The following is a 17,391-nucleotide window of genomic DNA, read 5'->3' as shown; positions in this document are numbered from 1 at the left end:
CTGCCCCATCTGTGTCCAACACTCTGCCCCATCTGTGTCCAGCACTCTGCCCCATCTGTGTCCAATCCTGCCCCATCTGTGTCCAGCACTCTGCCCCATCTGTGTCCAGCACTCTGCCCCATCTGTGTCCAGCACTCTGCCCCATATGTTTCCAATCCTGCCTCATCTGTGTCCAGCACTCTGCCCCATCTGTGTCCAATCCTGCCCCATCTGTGTCCAGCACTCTGCCCCATCTGTTTCCAATCCTGCCCCATCTGTGTCCAGCACTCTGCCCCATCTGTCTCCAATCCTGCCCCATCTGTGTCCAGCACTCTGCCCCATCTGTTTCCAATCCTGCCCCATCTGTGTCCAGCACTCTGCCCCATCTGTGTCCAGCACTCTGCCCCATCTATGTCCAGCACTCTGCCCCATCTGTGTCCAGCACTCTGCCCCATCTGTGTCCAGCACTCTGCCCCATCTGTTTCCAATCCTGCCTCATCTGTGTCCAGCACTCTGCCCCATCTGTGTCCAATCCTGCCCCATCTGTGTCCAGCACTCTGCCCCATCTGTTTCCAATCCTGCCCCATCTGTGTACAGCGCTCTGCCCCATCTGTGTCCAATCCTGCCCCATCTGTGTCCAGCACTCTGCCCCATCTGTTTCCAATCCTGCCCCATCTGTGTCCAGCACTCTGCCCCATCTGTGTCCAGCACTCTGCCCCATCTGTGTCCAGCACTCTGCCCCATCTGTGTCCAGCACTCTGCCCCATCTGTGTCCAGCACTCTGCCCCATCTGTGTCCAGCACTCTGCTCCATCTGTGTCCAGCTTTTTGCCCCTGTGTCCAGCGTTCTTCCCTGGGCCCCCCGGATCGCCGCTCTCAAGAAAAAAAAAAAAGAAGCTCTTCTTACCTGGCCGTGCTCCTGCGGCGGGCGAAGTTCTCTGTCTCCACGCAGCTGCAGCGTGCACTCGCCGGCGACTGACAATGATGTCAGACGCCGGCGACATGCACGCACGCTGCGGCTGACGTCAGCTGCCAGCCTCAGATTGGCTGGCGGCTGTTAACTATTGACGTGCGGGCCCGCGCCCGCACGTCAATAGCTTTAAAGAGCTGCAGCGTCGGCGCTAAGGGCCCAGCCTGCGGCTGCCGGTAGGTGCCCGGTGAGCAGATGAGACGGGGCCCGATGCGGGCCCCCTCTGCCCACCGGGCCCCATACGCCAGTCACGGCCGTCATGCCCTGATGGCGGCCCTGCCAGGATCACACATACGTGAGATACGGCCGAGTCTTGCAGGTGAAAACCCAGCTCTGGCGCCGGCACTCTGGAATGGAGCGTGCAGCCGCACAGCAATACATGGAGCTGCACGCTCCGCTCTGGAGAGCCGGCGCCAGAGCTGGGTTTTCACCTGCGAGACTCGGCCCTATCTCACGTATGTGTGATCCCGGCCTCACACTTTTCCTCTGATTGTTCCTCATCTGGTTTTGGATTACACATACTGTAAGGGTATGTGCACACGTTGCGGATGCTCTGCGGATCCGCAGCATTTTTTGAGGTGCAGAAATGATGCAGATCCGCAATTGATTTACAGTACAATGTAACAATGTAAATCAATGAGAAAAAAAATACTGTGCACACTTTGCGGAAAATCCGCTGCGGAAACGCTGCGGTTTAAAAGAAGTAGCATGTCACTTCTTTTTTGTGAATCTGCAGCGTTTTTGTACCCATTCCATAGAAAACTGCAGGAGTAAAAAACGCAGCAAATCCGCAAGAAAACCGCAGCAAAAAGCACAAAAAACGCTGCGGAACCGCACAAAAAACACGACAAATCCGCAGGTGCGTTTTCTGCCAGGAGAGGCAGAATCCGTACCAGAAATTCCTAAGCCTAATCCGCAACGTGTGCACATAACCTTATAAAATGATGACCAAATACTGAATGTGTGAACATGGCCTTAGGCTACTTTCACACTTCCGTCTTTTGTCCTCCGTCGCAATCCGTCGGTTTGGGCAAAAACCGGATCCTGCAAATGTGCTTGCAGGATGCGTTTATTGCCCATAGACTTGTATTAGCGACGGATCGCGGCGGATGGGCACACGTCGCGTCCGTCGTGCGATGGATCAGTCGTGTTTTGGCGGACGCGATGCACAAAAAAGTTCAATGTAACTTTTTTGGGCGTCGCGTCCGCCATTTTCGACCGCGCATGCGCGGCCGAAACTCCGTCCCCTCCTCCCCGGACTGCAGAATGAATTGAAAAACTGCATCCGCTGTTCACGTCGTGCAGTAATTTCACAACGTCCGTCGGTACGTCGGCCCGACGGAAATGTGAAAGTAGCCTAAGGCCGGCGTCACACTAGCGAGTTTTACGGACGTATGAGCGCATAAAATACGTCCGTAAAACACGCATTACACACAGCTCAATTATTCTCTATGCCCCAGCTCCTATCTGCCGTATTTTACTGATCCGTATTATACGGCTTTCTACGGCCGTAGAAAATCGCAGCATGCTGCGTTTGTCACCGTATTGCGCAAAAAAAATCGCCAATGAAAGTCTATGGAAGCCAGAAAAATACGGATTACACACGGACCAGCAGTGTGACTTGTGAGAAATACGCAGCGGTGTTAGAGAGAAAAGCCGGCAATTCAGTGCGGTGTACAGTAAAATCACACTGACAGCTTACAATAGAATAGGTAGAATAAATGTGTACACATAGAATAGATATATATATATGTCAGTGAGACACATATATGTATATATATTAATATTTCATACAGCGCGAGATAGCTTACAAGCCGGTAATTCAATTGCCGGCTTTTGCTATCTCCTTCCAAAACCCGACATGATATGAGACATGGTTTACATACAGTAAACCATGTCATATCCCCATTTTTTTTTGCATATTCCACACTACTAATGTTAGTAGTGTGTATGAGCAAAATTTGGGCGTTCTAGCTATTAAAGGGTTAAATTGCGGAAAAAATTGGCGTGGGCTCCTGTGCAATTTTCTCCGCCAAAGTAGTAAAGCCAGTGACTGAGGGCAGATATTAATAGCCTGGAGAGGGTCCACAGTTATTGGCCCCCCCTGGCTAAAAACATCTGCCCCCAGCCACCCCAGAAAAGGCACATCTGGAAGATGCGCCTATTCTGGCACTTGGCCACTCTCTTCCCATTCCCGTGTAGCGGTGGGATATGGGGTAATGGAGGGTTAATGTCACCTTGCTATTGTAAGGTGACATTAAGCCAAATTAATAATAATCCATTATTAATCCAATAGTCTGAAATGGTTAAACAAAACACAAACACATTATTAAAAAGTCTTTTAATGAAATAAAAACACATGTTGTTTTAATATTTTGTTATTCTGGTAATCCACCTGAAGACCCTCGCTCTGTGACAAAGAAAAAATAATAAACCAACAATATCCATACCTTCCGAGGATCTGTCACGTCCTACGATGTAAATCCATCTGAAGGGGTTAATTTTTTTACAGCCAGGAGCTCTGCTATAATACAGCTATGCTCCTGACTGTAAAACCCCAGGGAATGAATGGAAACTAGGTCAATGACCTGTAGTTACCTTCATTCGCGGTGATGCGCCCTCTGCTGGATGTCCTTCGAGCGTGGGAAAAAAATCAGAAAAGTTCCCAGGCTCGAGTTCATATGAGGACAACCAGCAGAGGGCGCCTCACCGCGAATGAAGGTAACTACAGGTCATTGACCTAGTTTCCATTCATTTGCTGGGGTTTTACAGTCAGGAGCATAGCTGCATTATAGCAGAGCTCCTGGCTGTAAAAAAAATTAACCCCTTCAGATGGATTTACATCGTGGGACGTGACAGATCCTCGGAAGGTATGGATATTGTTGGTTTATTATTTTTTCTTTGTCACAGAGCGAGGGTCTTCAGGTGGATTACCAGAATAACAAAATATTAAAACAACATGTGTTTTTATTTCATTAAAATACTTTTTAATAATGTGTTTGTGTTTTGTTTAACCATTTCAGACTATTGGATTAATAATGGATAGGTATCATAATTGACGCCTCTCCATTATTAATCTAGCTTAATGTCACCTTACAATAGCAAGGTGACATTAACCCTTCATTACCCCATATCCCACCGCTACACGGGAATGGGAAGAGAGTGGCCAAGTGCCAGAATAGGCGCATCTTCCAGATGTGCCTTTTCAGGGGTGGCTGGGGGCAGATGTTTTTAGCCAGGGGGGCCAATAACCGTGGACCCTGTCCAGGCTATTAATATCTGCCCTCAGTCACTGGCTTTACTACTCTGGCGGAGAATTTTTTTTCCGCCATTTAACCCTTTAATTTAATAGCTAGAACGCCCAAATTTTGCTCATACACACTACTAACATTAATAGGGTGGAATATGCAAAAAAAAAAATGGGGATATGACATGGTTTACTGTATGTAAACCATGTCTCATATCATGTCGGGTTTTGGAAGGAAATAGCAAAAGCCGGCAATTGAATTACCGGATTTTAAGCTATCTCGCGCTGGATGAAATATTCATATATATAGGGCAGCACGGTGGCGCAGTGGTTAGCACTACAGCCTTGCAGCGCTGGGGTCCTGGGTTCTAATCCCACCCAGGACAACATCTGCAAAGAGTTTGTATGTTCTCTCCGTGTTTGCGTGGGTTTCCTCCGGGCACTCCGGTTTCCTCCCACATGCCAAAGACATACTGATAGGAATTCTAGATTGTGAGCCCAATCGGGGACAGTGATGATAATGTGTGCAAACTGTAAAGCGCTGCGGAATATGTTAGCGCTATATAAAAATAAAGATTATTATTATTATTATTATTATATATATATATGTGTCTCACTAACATATATATTATTATTATTATTATTTATTTATATAGCACCATTGATTCCATGGTGCTGTACATGAGAAGGGGTTACATACAAGTTACAAATATCACATACAGTAAACAAACTAACAATGACGGACTGATACAGAGGGGCGAGGACCCTGCCCTTGCGGGCTTACATTCTACAGGATTATGGGGAAAGAGACAGTAGGTTGAGGGTTGCAGGAGCTCCGGTGTTGGTGAGGCGGTAGCTCCGATGTTGGTGAGGCGGTAGCTCCGGTATTGGTGAGGCGGTAGCTTCGATAGTGATGAGGCAGCAGCGGTGTCAGTGCAGGCTGTAGGCTTTCCTGAAGAGATGAGTTTTCAGGTTCCGTCTGAAGGATCCGACTGTGGTTGATAGTCGGACGTGTTGGGGCAGAGAGTTCCAGAGGATGGGGGATATTCGGGAGAAGTCTTGGAGGCGATTGGATGAGGAGCGAATAAGTGTGGAGGAGAGAAGGAGGTCTTGGGAGGACCGGAGATCACGTGAGGGAAGATATCGAGAGATTAGTTCAGAGATATATGGAGGAGACAGGTTGTGGATGGCTTTGTAGGTCAGTATTAGCAATTTGAACTGGATACGCTGAGGGAATGGGAGCCAGTGAAGAGATTTGCAGAGGGGGGAAGCGGAGGAGTAGCGAGGAGAGAGATGGATTAGTCGGGCAGCAGAGTTAAGGATGGACTGGAGAGGTGCAAGGGTGTTAGCAGGGAGGCCACAGAAAAGGATGTTGCAGTAGTCAAGGCGGGAAATGATGAGGGCGTGCACAAGCATTTTAGTAGATTGGGGGTTGAGGAAAGGACGGATCCTGGAGATATTTTTGAGCTGGAGGCGACAGGAGGTGGAAAGAACTTGGATGTGTGGTTTGAAGGACAGGGCAGAGTCGAAGGTTACTCCGAGGCAGCGGACTTCGGGTACAGGGGAAAGCATGATGTCATTGACTGCGATAGATAGGTCAAGTAAGGAAGATTTGTGGGATGGAGGAAAGATGATGAGTTCAGATTTGTCCACATTGAGTTTGAGGAAGCGAGAGGAGAAGAAGGAGGATATGGCTGATAGGCACTCTGGGATTCTGGACAGCAGAGCGGTGACGTCTGGGCCAGAGAGGTAGATCTGAGTGTCGTCAGCATAGAGGTGGTACTGGAATCCATGGGACTTTATGAGTTGTCCCAAGCCAAGTGTATAGATTGAGAAGAGTAGGGGTCCTAGAACAGAGCCTTGGGGGACTCCAACAGATATATACAGTGGGGCAAAAAAGTATTTAGTCAGTCAGCAATAGTGCAAGTTCCACCACTTAAAAAGATGAGAGGCGTCTGTAATTTACATCATAGGTAGACCTCAACTATGGGAGACAAACTGAGAAAAAAAAAACAGAAAATCACATTGTCTGTTTTTTTATCATTTTATTTGCATATTATGGTGGAAAATAAGTATTTGGTCAGAAACAAACAATCAAGATTTCTGGCTCTCACAGACCTGTAACTTTTTCTTTAAGAGTCTCCTCTTTCCTCCACTCATTACTTGTAGTAATGGCACCTGTTTAAACTTGTTATCAGTATAAAAAGACACCTGTGCACACCCTCAAACAGTCTGACTCCAAACTCCACTATGGTGAAGACCAAAGAGCTGTCAAAGGACACCAGAAACAAAATTGTAGCCCTGCACCAGGCTGGGAAGACTGAATCTGCAATAGCCAACCAGCTTGGAGTGAAGAAATCAACAGTGGGAGCAATAATTAGAAAATGGAAGACATACAAGACCACTGATAATCTCCCTCGATCTGGGGCTCCACGCAAAATCCCACCCCGTGGGGTCAGAATGATCACAAGAACGGTGAGCAAAAATCCCAGAACCACGCGGGGGGACCTAGTGAATGAACTGCAGAGAGCTGGGACCAATGTAACAAGGCCTACCATAAGTAACACACTACGCCACCATGGACTCAGATCCTGCAGTGCCAGACGTGTCCCACTGCTTAAGCCAGTACATGTCCGGGCCCGTCTGAAGTTTGCTAGAGAGCATTTGGATGATCCAGAGGAGTTTTGGGAGAATGTCCTATGGTCTGATGAAACCAAACTGGAACTGTTTGGTAGAAACACAACTTGTCGTGTTTGGAGGAAAAAGAATACTGAGTTGCATCCATCAAACACCATACCTACTGTAAAGCATGGTGGTGGAAACATCATGCTTTGGGGCTGTTTCTCTGCAAAGGGGCCAGGACGACTGATCCGGGTACATGAAAGAATGAATGGGGCCATGTATCGTGAGATTTTGAGTGCAAACCTCCTTCCATCAGCAAGGGCATTGAAGATGAAACGTGGCTGGGTCTTTCAACATGACAATGATCCAAAGCACACCGCCAGGGCAACGAAGGAGTGGCTTCGTAAGAAGCATTTCAAGGTCCTGGAGTGGCCTAGCCAGTCTCCAGATCTCAACCCTATAGAAAACCTTTGGAGGGAGTTGAAAGTCCGTGTTGCCAAGCGAAAAGCCAAAAACATCACTGCTCTAGAGGAGATCTGCATGGAGGAATGGGCCAACATACCAACAACAGTGTGTGGCAACCTTGTGAAGACTTACAGAAAACGTTTGACCTCTGTCATTGCCAACAAAGGATATATTACAAAGTATTGAGATGAAATTTTGTTTCTGACTAAATACTTATTTTCCACCATAATATGCAAATAAAATGTTAAAAAAACAGACAATGTGATTTTCTGGATTTTTTTTCTCAGTTTGTCTCCCATAGTTGAGGTCTACCTATGATGTAAATTACAGACGCCTCTCATCTTTTTAAGTGGTGGAACTTGCACTATTGCTGACTGACTAAATACTTTTTTGCCCCACTGTATATAGACAGTACATATGTTTTTATTATTTTTTGAGCAGATGGATCCCTTGTATATCCGTATGTCGGTTTTGCAAGCCTGCGAGAAAATCTCGCAGTACGGATGCCATACGGATTACATACGGAGGATGCCATGCACAAAATACGCTGACACACCCTGCCTACGGAGGAGATACGGACCACTATTTTGGGGACTTTTCTGCATATTACGTGTTATGAAAGGCAATTCAGAATCACAATGGACATGGAGGTTAGAGCACATACAGTGATCTGACAATAACCCAAAATAATAGAACGAGCTCTGAGACGTGGGAACTCTGCAGACCGCAAAACCTAATCCTATCAAACCACACTAAAGGTAGCCGTGGAGCGCTCCTGACCAGAACCTAGGCGCCTCGTCACAGCCTGAGAAACTAGCTAGTCCTGAAGAAGAAAAATAAGCCTACCTTGCCTCAGAGAAATTCCCCAAAGGAAAAGGCAGCCCCCCACATATAATGACTGTGAGTAAGATGAAAACACAAACATAGAGATGAAACAGATTTAGCAAAGTGAGGCCCGACTAGCTGAACAGAACGAGGATAGGGAAGATAACTTTGCGGTCAGCACAAAAACCTATAAATAACCACGCAAAGGGGACAAAAAGACCCTCCGCACCGACTAACGGTACGGAGGTGGTCCCTCTGCGTCTCAGAGCTTCCAGCAGGCGAGAAAAACCAATAAAGCAAGCTGGACTGAAAAATAGCAACAAAATAACATAAGCAAAACTTAGCTTTGCAGTGCAGCAGGCCACAGGAATGATCCAGGGAAAAAACAAGTCCTACACTGAAACATTGACAGGAAGCATGGATCAAAGCATCAGGTGGAGTTAAGTAGAGAAGAAGCTAACGAGCTCACCAGATCACCTGAGGGAGGAAACTCAGAAGCTGCAGTACCACTTTCCTCCACAAACGGAAGATCCCAGAGAGAACCAGCCGAAGTACCACTTGTGACCACAGGAGTGAACTCTGCCACAGAATTCACAACAATTACGGCCGTAAATTACGGACCGTATTTGTATACGCTGAGTGTGACGCCGGCCTAAGACTACGCTCCCACGATGAGACTTTGTTGAGTTTTTGATTTTGCAGAATTTCTGCACCTATTATTTACATTAGATTACTTGCTTTTTTTAATTGCGTTACTGTGTTTTTTTTAACGTGTTTTTATCTTGTTTTTGACACTGCATTTTTTGTCTCTTGTTGGTGTGCCATGCTTTAGGCCGGTTTCACACGTCAGTGTCTCCGGTACGTGAGGTGACAGTTTCCTCATGTACCGGAGCCACTGACACACGTAGACACATTAAAATCAATGCATCTGTGCAGATGTCATTGATTTTTTGCGGACCGTGTCTCCGTGTGCCAAACACGGAGACATGTCAGTGTTCGTGGGAGCGCACGGATTACACGGACCCATTAAATTCAATGGGTCCGTGTAAAACACGTTGTCCGTGTGCAGTCCGTGTGCCGTGCAGGAGACAGCGCTACATTAAGCGCTGTCCCCCTCACTGGTGCTGAAGCTGCCATTCATATCTTCCCTGCAGCAGCGTTTGCTGTAGAGAAGATATGAATAATTGTGTGTAAAGTCAAGATCCAGGTCCCCCCCCCCCCCCCCCCGCTGTGATTAAAATACTCTCCCAGCTCCCGGCTCCCTCACAGCGTCCTGTCCTGGCTGCACCTTCTACTGTATGAGCAGTCACGTGGGGCCGCTCATTTACAGTAATGAGTATGCGGCTCCACCCCTATGGGAGGTGGAGCAGCATATTCATGACTGTAATCGGCGGCCCAACGTGACCGCTCATACAGTAGAAGGTGCGGCCAGGACAGGAAGCAGCGCCAGCCAGTGAGGGAGCTGGGTGAGTATTTTCATCTCAGCGGGGGGGCACACAGGGGGTGGGAGGCATGGTTGGGGACCTGGATCTTGATTTTACACACAATTATTCATATCTTCTCTACAGCAAACGCTGCTGCAGGGAAGATATGAATGGGGCTTCAGCACCAGATGCAGGGGACAGCGCTAAACTTTAGCGCAGTCTCCGGCACGGTGCGTGTGGTACCCAGTGGGCACACGTGTGCCACACTGAAGTGCCACAGAAACGCACCGGAACACGGACACGGATAATTCCGGTACCGATTTTTCCGGTACCGGAATTATCTGGACGTGTGAGACTGGCCTTAAGTAAAGCTGATTTATTTACTTTGACAAAACTTATTGACATACTTAAATGCAGATTACATGTGTTTTTAGGCATATGTATGTTTTTTTACCTGCGGATTTTCCGCATCTAATGTAAATGTATGTGGAAAATCCGCACAGAAAACTCAGTGTACTCGCAAAAGGAAGTGACATGCTACGGATTTGAAACACACACCGCAGTTCAGTTTACACTGCGTTAAAAGCAACACAGCAGGCGTGAGATTTCTATAAATTCTAACCACTTTGCTGGAACTGTAAGATGCTGTGTACTTGACTCAGCAAAAATATGCAACAAAATCTTATTGTGAGAACATTGCCTTAGGGCCCAGTCAGACGTATGACATGGCCGACGATTGTATTGTATCGCAATGCATGGACTCATCGGCGGCTCTCCTGATCTTAGTGTGACATCCTCATGTATTTCTATGAAGCTGTCACACTCGGGTTAGGAGATGTGCCGGCCAGTTCATGCACTTTGATGCGATCATCATCTGTGTTAGGTTATGTTCACATGTTGCGTATTTGGTCAGTATTTTACATCAGTATCTGTAAGCCAAAAACAGGAGTTGGTGACAAATGCAGAAGTAGTGACGTATTTCTATTATACTTTTGCTCTGATTGTTCCACTCCTGATTTTGGCTTACAAATACTGATGTAAAATACTGACCAAATACTGAAGGTGGGAACATGGCCTTAGAATAAAGCTATGATCAAGGACATGAATGGGTTAGTTCAGCAGCTTCATGCAAACGTTTTGATTGGATCGTTAGTGACTACAACGCTCATGTGGTCAAATTAGTTGGATAGATTGCTTCTGTCTGAAATGATCCACAATGAATGCTATTAGATGATTATGTCCTGAAAGAATCAAAGACATCTGGAGATAATCCAACTTTTACGCCATGACTGTGTAAGTTTTCTGTCCACCTATTTAGAGTAATTTCAGGCAAAAGTATACATTACAATTTGTATCACCAATGTGACCAGGAAGCATGGAAAAGTAAAAATTTTGGAAAAATGTTTTCACATCTCTCAATATTGTTAATTTGTCAAAATGACGATTTTAGGAAAAATGGTTTCCACTCATGAATCAAGCATGTAATTACGGTATGTGTAAAGCTTATACTGTATTTCCACATTTGGTTTCGCTGCTGCAATAAACTGGTGCCTCACATCAGGTTTTTTTGGTATATGCGTTATCCATTGTTTTTATGACTCGATGATGGACCCATTATAACCAGGTTTTTTTGTGAACCGATTAGTGACAGCAAATTTTTTGAATTGTTGTGTCCTACTTTGATGCTTAACAAACTCGCTTATGCAAGGAAATGGCCCCATGAAAAAGGAATGCATGGCATTCAGATGTCTTCTGTGTGCTGTCTGTGTTTTTCTGGTAAGAGATGGAAGAAGCTAAGAAAACGGATGTACCAATGCCTGTTCTATAAACTACACAATGACTGTTTTTCACCTACGAAAAAAAACGTGATGTGTGAAACCAGTCTTTTGGGGTATGTGCAATTCTATGGGGAAAATCTGCACATAAAACCACCAACAACAAGAGAAATTGACATGTTGCGGAATTCAAACACGCACCACAGGTCAGTTTATGCAGCATAAAGAAAACCCACATTTGGTATGAGATTTCTTTTTTTTTTCTTTAAAAACTCATCGCGGTTATGTAACCTTAAGGAGGTGTAAAATTTGGCGTATATTCATTGATAAATTCCCTTGAGTATTGTAACATGCACTGTATATGGGTAGAGAGCAATCCTATTACTGATTATTCTGTCCGTATCTATGTTTATCAACCTACTGTATATATAAAGGCCAGGATTCCTGATTGTAATTGTTTACTTGTACTTAATTGGAACAAAGTTATTGGATTTTTTTTTTTTTCTTCAAGCAGACTGATGTAGGACAATGAAAAGAACAATGGATAATTCCTCTCCATCACCCTCCCGATGGTTTAGGGTTTTAAGAAGGTAAGCAGAAATGCTGCCATATTGTTTTATTTTTTTGTTTGTGAAACCCATAAATTATGACTTCACTGATATGCAACAAATGTGCTGTAAATGAACTCTACTTTAGGTTATGTCATGCAGGGGTGGATTAGTAGTCAAGGCCCTGGGCAGCTTAGAAGGCATGGCCCCCTTTCACATCTTAGGACAAGGTAAAAAAAAAAAGTTTAAAAAAAATATGGACAAATTATACCAATGGTATGTAAGAACAAAAATAAGCATATTACACATTTGGTATCGCTGTGTCTAGACCGATCTGACCTAATAAAACTGTCCCACAAGTTAACCCCTTCAATGAAAAAAAAAAAAAAGTTACAAAATCTGTTCTGTTCTCCATCTATTGATGAAGATAGACAGGATGCACCCATTCCCCTATCAGTACCATCTGTTGCGACTTCACGACGACAGGCTTCCACCATTAAGGTTTGGGATATGTTTACCACCTACTTCCTCACAGCAGAGGGTGCAACTCCCGGGCAGGAGTCTAGTTGTGGTTCCATGAATTTAAAATGTATTGTAATGTTTTTCATGAAAATTCTATTTGTGAATTCAAAAAAGTGTTGTATTTCATACATCCAAAACCCACACGCATAAGGCATCTTTCACACTTCCGTCTTTTAGCTCCAGTCGAAATCCGTAGGTTTTTTTTTTTTTTTTTTTTTTTTTTTTAAATGGATCCAAAAATTTTTTCTGCTGGATCCTGTTTCTTCTCATAGACTTGTATTAGCGACGGATTGTGACGATGGCCATCCGTTTCATCCGTCGTGCTATAGATCCATCGAAAAATTGCTGTCTGTCGGGCAGAGACAACGCACAGAGGAACGTTTTTTTCTGTACGTCGGAAAATCGCTCAGCGACGGATCCTACACTGCCTGTTGTTGGGTATAATGGAAGCCTATGGACGCAGGATCCGTCGCTGACTGTCAAAAGCAGGAATCCAGCGACAGGTTCTGTCTTTTGAAACTGAGCATGCGTGGAAGAATTTCCAGTCAGGGAAATTCTCACTCGTTCTCTCTCTCTCTCTCTCTCTCTCCTTACTATTAATGCTGCCTATGCAGCATCAATAGTAAAAAGATATGTTAAAAATAAAAAAAAATCGCAATATTCTCACCTTCCCGTGTCCCGCACAGCGTTATCGATGCTCCCGGCAGCTGCCGTTCCCAGTAATGCCTTGCGAAATGACCCGATGACATCGCGGTCTCACGAGACCACTACGCCATCAGAGATCATTGTAACGCAAGGCATTACTGGGAACGCCAGCTGCTGGGAGCATCGGTAACGCTGCGCGGGACGCCGGAAGGGGAGAATATTGCGACTTATTTTTAACATGGGTCGGGTTGTGTATGCATTTTCGTAGCGGAAAACCGCTGCGAAGATGCATGCACAACAGGTGCACATAGCCTCGACGGGTCCGTCAGAAAAACGGGCCCAGTGCACCCGTTTTTTACAATCTGCACATGATCCGTCATTTCAACATTTTGACGGATCCTGTGCAGATTGTAAAAACGGAAGTGTGAAAGAGGCCTAATGCCCAAAGAAATCTGTAAATGAGTTGCTTGGTCACAATATTTTAATTAACAAATGTTTAAAGCAACCAGGCCATTCATATTATTGTCATATGAAGACATACGGTAAGTTAAAAAGATATTCAAACATATAAACCAAGAAGCAACAATAAAGCCAAAAAATACACGGAGCACAGGACATAACGCACACATCACAAATTGTGGAATGTCACAGGGAATGCAGGGACGTCATGCGCTGCTCACAAGCAAAGCACAGCTGCCAGAATACTCACCAGGACCGTTCATTGCAGAGAGCGGTGAGTATCCGTTCCTCTTCAGTAGTGCGCAGTGTCAGCTGGAGCCTTCCTGCTGCGGCTGGCGGTCACGTGTGCCAATACTTCAGAATATTAATTTCTCTTCTCGGCACAAGTGACCGCCGGCCGCAGCAGGAAGGCTCCAGCTGACACTGCGTGCTACTGAAGAGGAATGGATACTCACTGCGATGAACGGTCCCGGTGAGTATTCTGGCAGCTGTGCTCTGCTTGTGAGCGCATGACGTCCCTGCCATGCGCTGCTTACAAGCATTAAGCAGCTGCTGGCACCGGAGCAGGACGCTGCAAGGGAGCGCTGTGTAAATTTTTTTTTTTTTTTTTTATAATCTATCCTGATGGGTCAATTATAAAAGAAAAAGGATGGGACTAATCATACTATGAACAGGATGGGGCCAAGTATACCAGGATGCCAGAAAAATGAATATGCATTGCCCTCCATGCCCATGGGTGTGGAATGCAGTGCATATTCATTTCTCTTTACAGCAGGCACAGGAGTTGGCCTCCTGTGACCCGATGCTCCGCCGAAACCGCTCCCCCACCTATAAGACACATCCCACCTTTTTTCCTCCACATTTTGGGAGGAAAAAAGTGCATCTTATAGTTCGAAAAATATGGTAGTCTCTCATTGTTAGGACATATACAGTGGGGCAAAAAAGTATTTAGTCAGTCAGCAATAGTGCAAGTTCCACCACTTAAAAAGATGAGAGGCGTCTGTAATTTACATCATAGGTAGACCTCAACTATGGGAGACAAACTGAGAAAAAAAAATCCAGAAATTCACATTGTCTGTTTTTTTAACATTTTATTTGCATATTATGGTGGAAAATAAGTATGCCTGTCTCTGCAGGCACAAAGCCCCCTTCTGCACTTCCTGACCAGACACACTTCTTGCTTCTTGTCTGAAACCAACACACAGCAAGCTGCAGGGGAGAAAAGACTAGTCCAAGCGCACACACAGCAGAGGGGAGCATTGCCTCTTAAAATTAGTGCAGTTCAATTCGTAGCAAGGGCTGACCCCCCTTACATATACATCATGGTGCCTGTTATACGGACGCCTTATTTTAGCCTTGCACTGCACTGCAAATATGTCTTGTTGTATCTTTAGACTTTTGTTAATGCCACAGTAAGGGAATGTTCACACTGAGTAGAATTTTTATTTTTTTATTTTATTTTTCTTCATGAAACAGATACAGGAACTCTCTGGTTTTCTGGTAGTCGTTTTTTTTTTTTTTTTTTCTGAGCTTTGTTGTAGAAAGTTCAAGTTACCAAGTAGGATATGAAGGTACCCTTTCTTTTCCTGAACCATTTTTCGGAAAAGGGTGCGTGTGGGGGGGGGGGGGGAATAAACCCCCAAAACAATCATAACTCTTTAAGGCAAATGTCTGATGGCTGTCTCAGTGGTGGGATCTCACCTCAAACTATCTGTGCAAGAGGGTTCCTGCTTTAGTAGTAGATGAGAAATTAAAGTCGCTAGAAAGCGAAGACATAATGTGTACTCCGTTTGTATAATTTCCATTTGATATTGGTATCACACAGCACACTGCTATCATGTGCTTAAGATCAAGGCATGGACGTAGATGCCCTGAAAATTGAGACGTAGTTCCCAAGAACTATGTAAAAGCTGACTATCTGTTTGCAGTATGTCTTCGGTTGTGTTGCTCACTTCACATATAACCATATGATATAGGACTGTATCTGGTGAACGCAGTGCAAGAAAATCCTCCACTTCATCTGTGTGTGAAGACATTCTAAAGAAGTCCCAAGAAGCCTTTTCATCAGGAAAAACCAAGCCTTACTCATTTAGACTGGAACAGCTACAAGCTATGGTGACCATGCTGGAAAGACACGAGTCAGAATTTGTGGGAGCACTGGAGAAGGATCTGCACAAGGTCTGCATTCAAAGGGAACCTGTCACCCCCAAAATCGAAGATGAGCTAAGCCCACCGGCATCAGGGGCTTATCTACAGCATTCTGGAATGCTGTAGGAAAGCCCCCGATGTATCCTGAAAGATGAGAAAAAGAGGTTAGATTATACTCACCCAGGGGCGGTCCCACTGCGGTCCGATCCGGGGCCTCCCATCTTCTTATGATGATGTCCTCTTCTTGTAGTCACGCTGCGGCTCCAGTGCAGGTGTACTTTGTCTGCCCTGTTGAGGGCAGAGCAAAGTACTGCAGTGCGCAGGCGCTGGGCCTCTCTGACCTTTCCCGGCGCCTGCGCACTGCAGTACTTTGCTCTGCCCTTAGCAGGGCAGACAAAGTACACATGTGCCGGAGCGTGACTACAAGAAGAGGACGTCATCGTAAGAAGATGGGAGGCGCCGTGCCGGACCGACGCCCATCAGATCGGACCCCCCACCCAGGTGAGTATAATCTAACCTCTTTTTCTCATCTTTCAGGATACATCGGGGGGCTTATCTACAGCATTACAGAATACTGTAGATAAGCTCCTGATGCCGGTGGGCTTAGCTCATCTTCGATTTTGGGGGTGACAGATTCCCTTTAATTTCCTTGGGTACAGTTTTCTGCCATTAAATATCACAGTACATATTGTGTGTGTGGGGGGGTGTTAACCCGCCGTATGCATTTTTATCAGCGCAAATTGAACTGCAAGGTGATTCCCCAAAAATACTGTATTCTATTGCCAAAGCTTCAATCAAATTATGGGTTCTTTAATCACTGCATCATTGGGGAACGCCCCATAGTAGTCGGAACAGCTATAAGTATTTGCTGTTGGGAATACGAACTGGGATTCCCAAACCACACATCTACTGTAATTATTTAAGGGGTTGTCTACTTATGATATAATCTTAATATACTTCTATAAATATTAGATCATTGGGGGTCTTGTGGCATAGCGCCATGCATTGTGCAGTGACTATGAGAAAAGTCGGTGTATGTGTCTGAATGTTAACTGAGTATTTATGGTCTATCTAGCTATTGCACAAAAAAAATCAAAGCTTGAGGAGAATCTTTGCCCTCACTGAGGGATTGGTGATATTTGTTTAATCCAAAACACCCATGTAATATAGTGTTTGTATTCCATGATTTTTGAGGCCTTCTTTTGGAAATTGGTTTGTGCATCTAAAGGAGGTTATAAGGCACATAACTCAAGTTTTCCACACTGTACACTATTCATTGTAGCTTCACATTTTTGATTGTAGCCAAAGTTTGAAACCATCTTATCTGAGATAACTACAGTGAAGAATGAAGCTATTTATGCGATGAATAATCTAGAACAATGGATGATGCCTGAACCCGTCCAGAAGAGTATGGTATGCTTGACCCTCTGGTGCTTGGCACTGGTTTGCCACTATTTTGCACTGTATTGTTAAACAATGAACATATGAACTTTCTCCTTCTCCAACCCTGCACATTTCTTTGCAGAGTTCATTTTTGGATAGTTGCTTTGTGAAGAAGGAACCAATGGGTGTAGTCCTGATCATTGGTGGCTGGAGTTCACCGATACAGCTTTGTCTCATTCCAATGGTTGGAGCAGTGGCTGCTGGTAGGGCTTTCTTCCAGGCCATTTGAGGTCTAAAGGGGGAAATTAAGGTCCAAAGTCTACTAGAGTAAAATTCAACCCTGAATAGATATTACACATTTTGGGCTTTCTATGCACCAA

At 45.2% G+C, this 17,391-nt stretch overlaps 1 protein-coding gene across 1 annotated transcript in view; it reads left to right on the top strand.

The window, feature by feature from the left end:
- Positions 1 to 11,846: 11,846 nt before the first annotated feature.
- Positions 11,847 to 17,391, top strand: part of LOC138671338 (aldehyde dehydrogenase family 3 member B1-like) — a 51,959-nt gene continuing 46,414 nt past the window's right edge. Inside the window, exons 1-4 of the mRNA XM_069759440.1 lie at positions 11,847 to 11,896; positions 15,457 to 15,658; positions 16,931 to 17,041; positions 17,154 to 17,274. Coding sequence (XP_069615541.1) covers positions 11,847 to 11,896; positions 15,457 to 15,658; positions 16,931 to 17,041; positions 17,154 to 17,274 — 484 coding nt within the window. The remainder of the gene's footprint in view (positions 11,897 to 15,456; positions 15,659 to 16,930; positions 17,042 to 17,153; positions 17,275 to 17,391) is intronic.

This window comes from Ranitomeya imitator, chromosome 1 (genome assembly GCF_032444005.1).
Source record: "Ranitomeya imitator isolate aRanImi1 chromosome 1, aRanImi1.pri, whole genome shotgun sequence".
Taxonomy (NCBI): Eukaryota; Metazoa; Chordata; class Amphibia; order Anura; family Dendrobatidae; genus Ranitomeya; species Ranitomeya imitator.
This window is presented reverse-complemented; position numbering and strand designations above follow the sequence as displayed.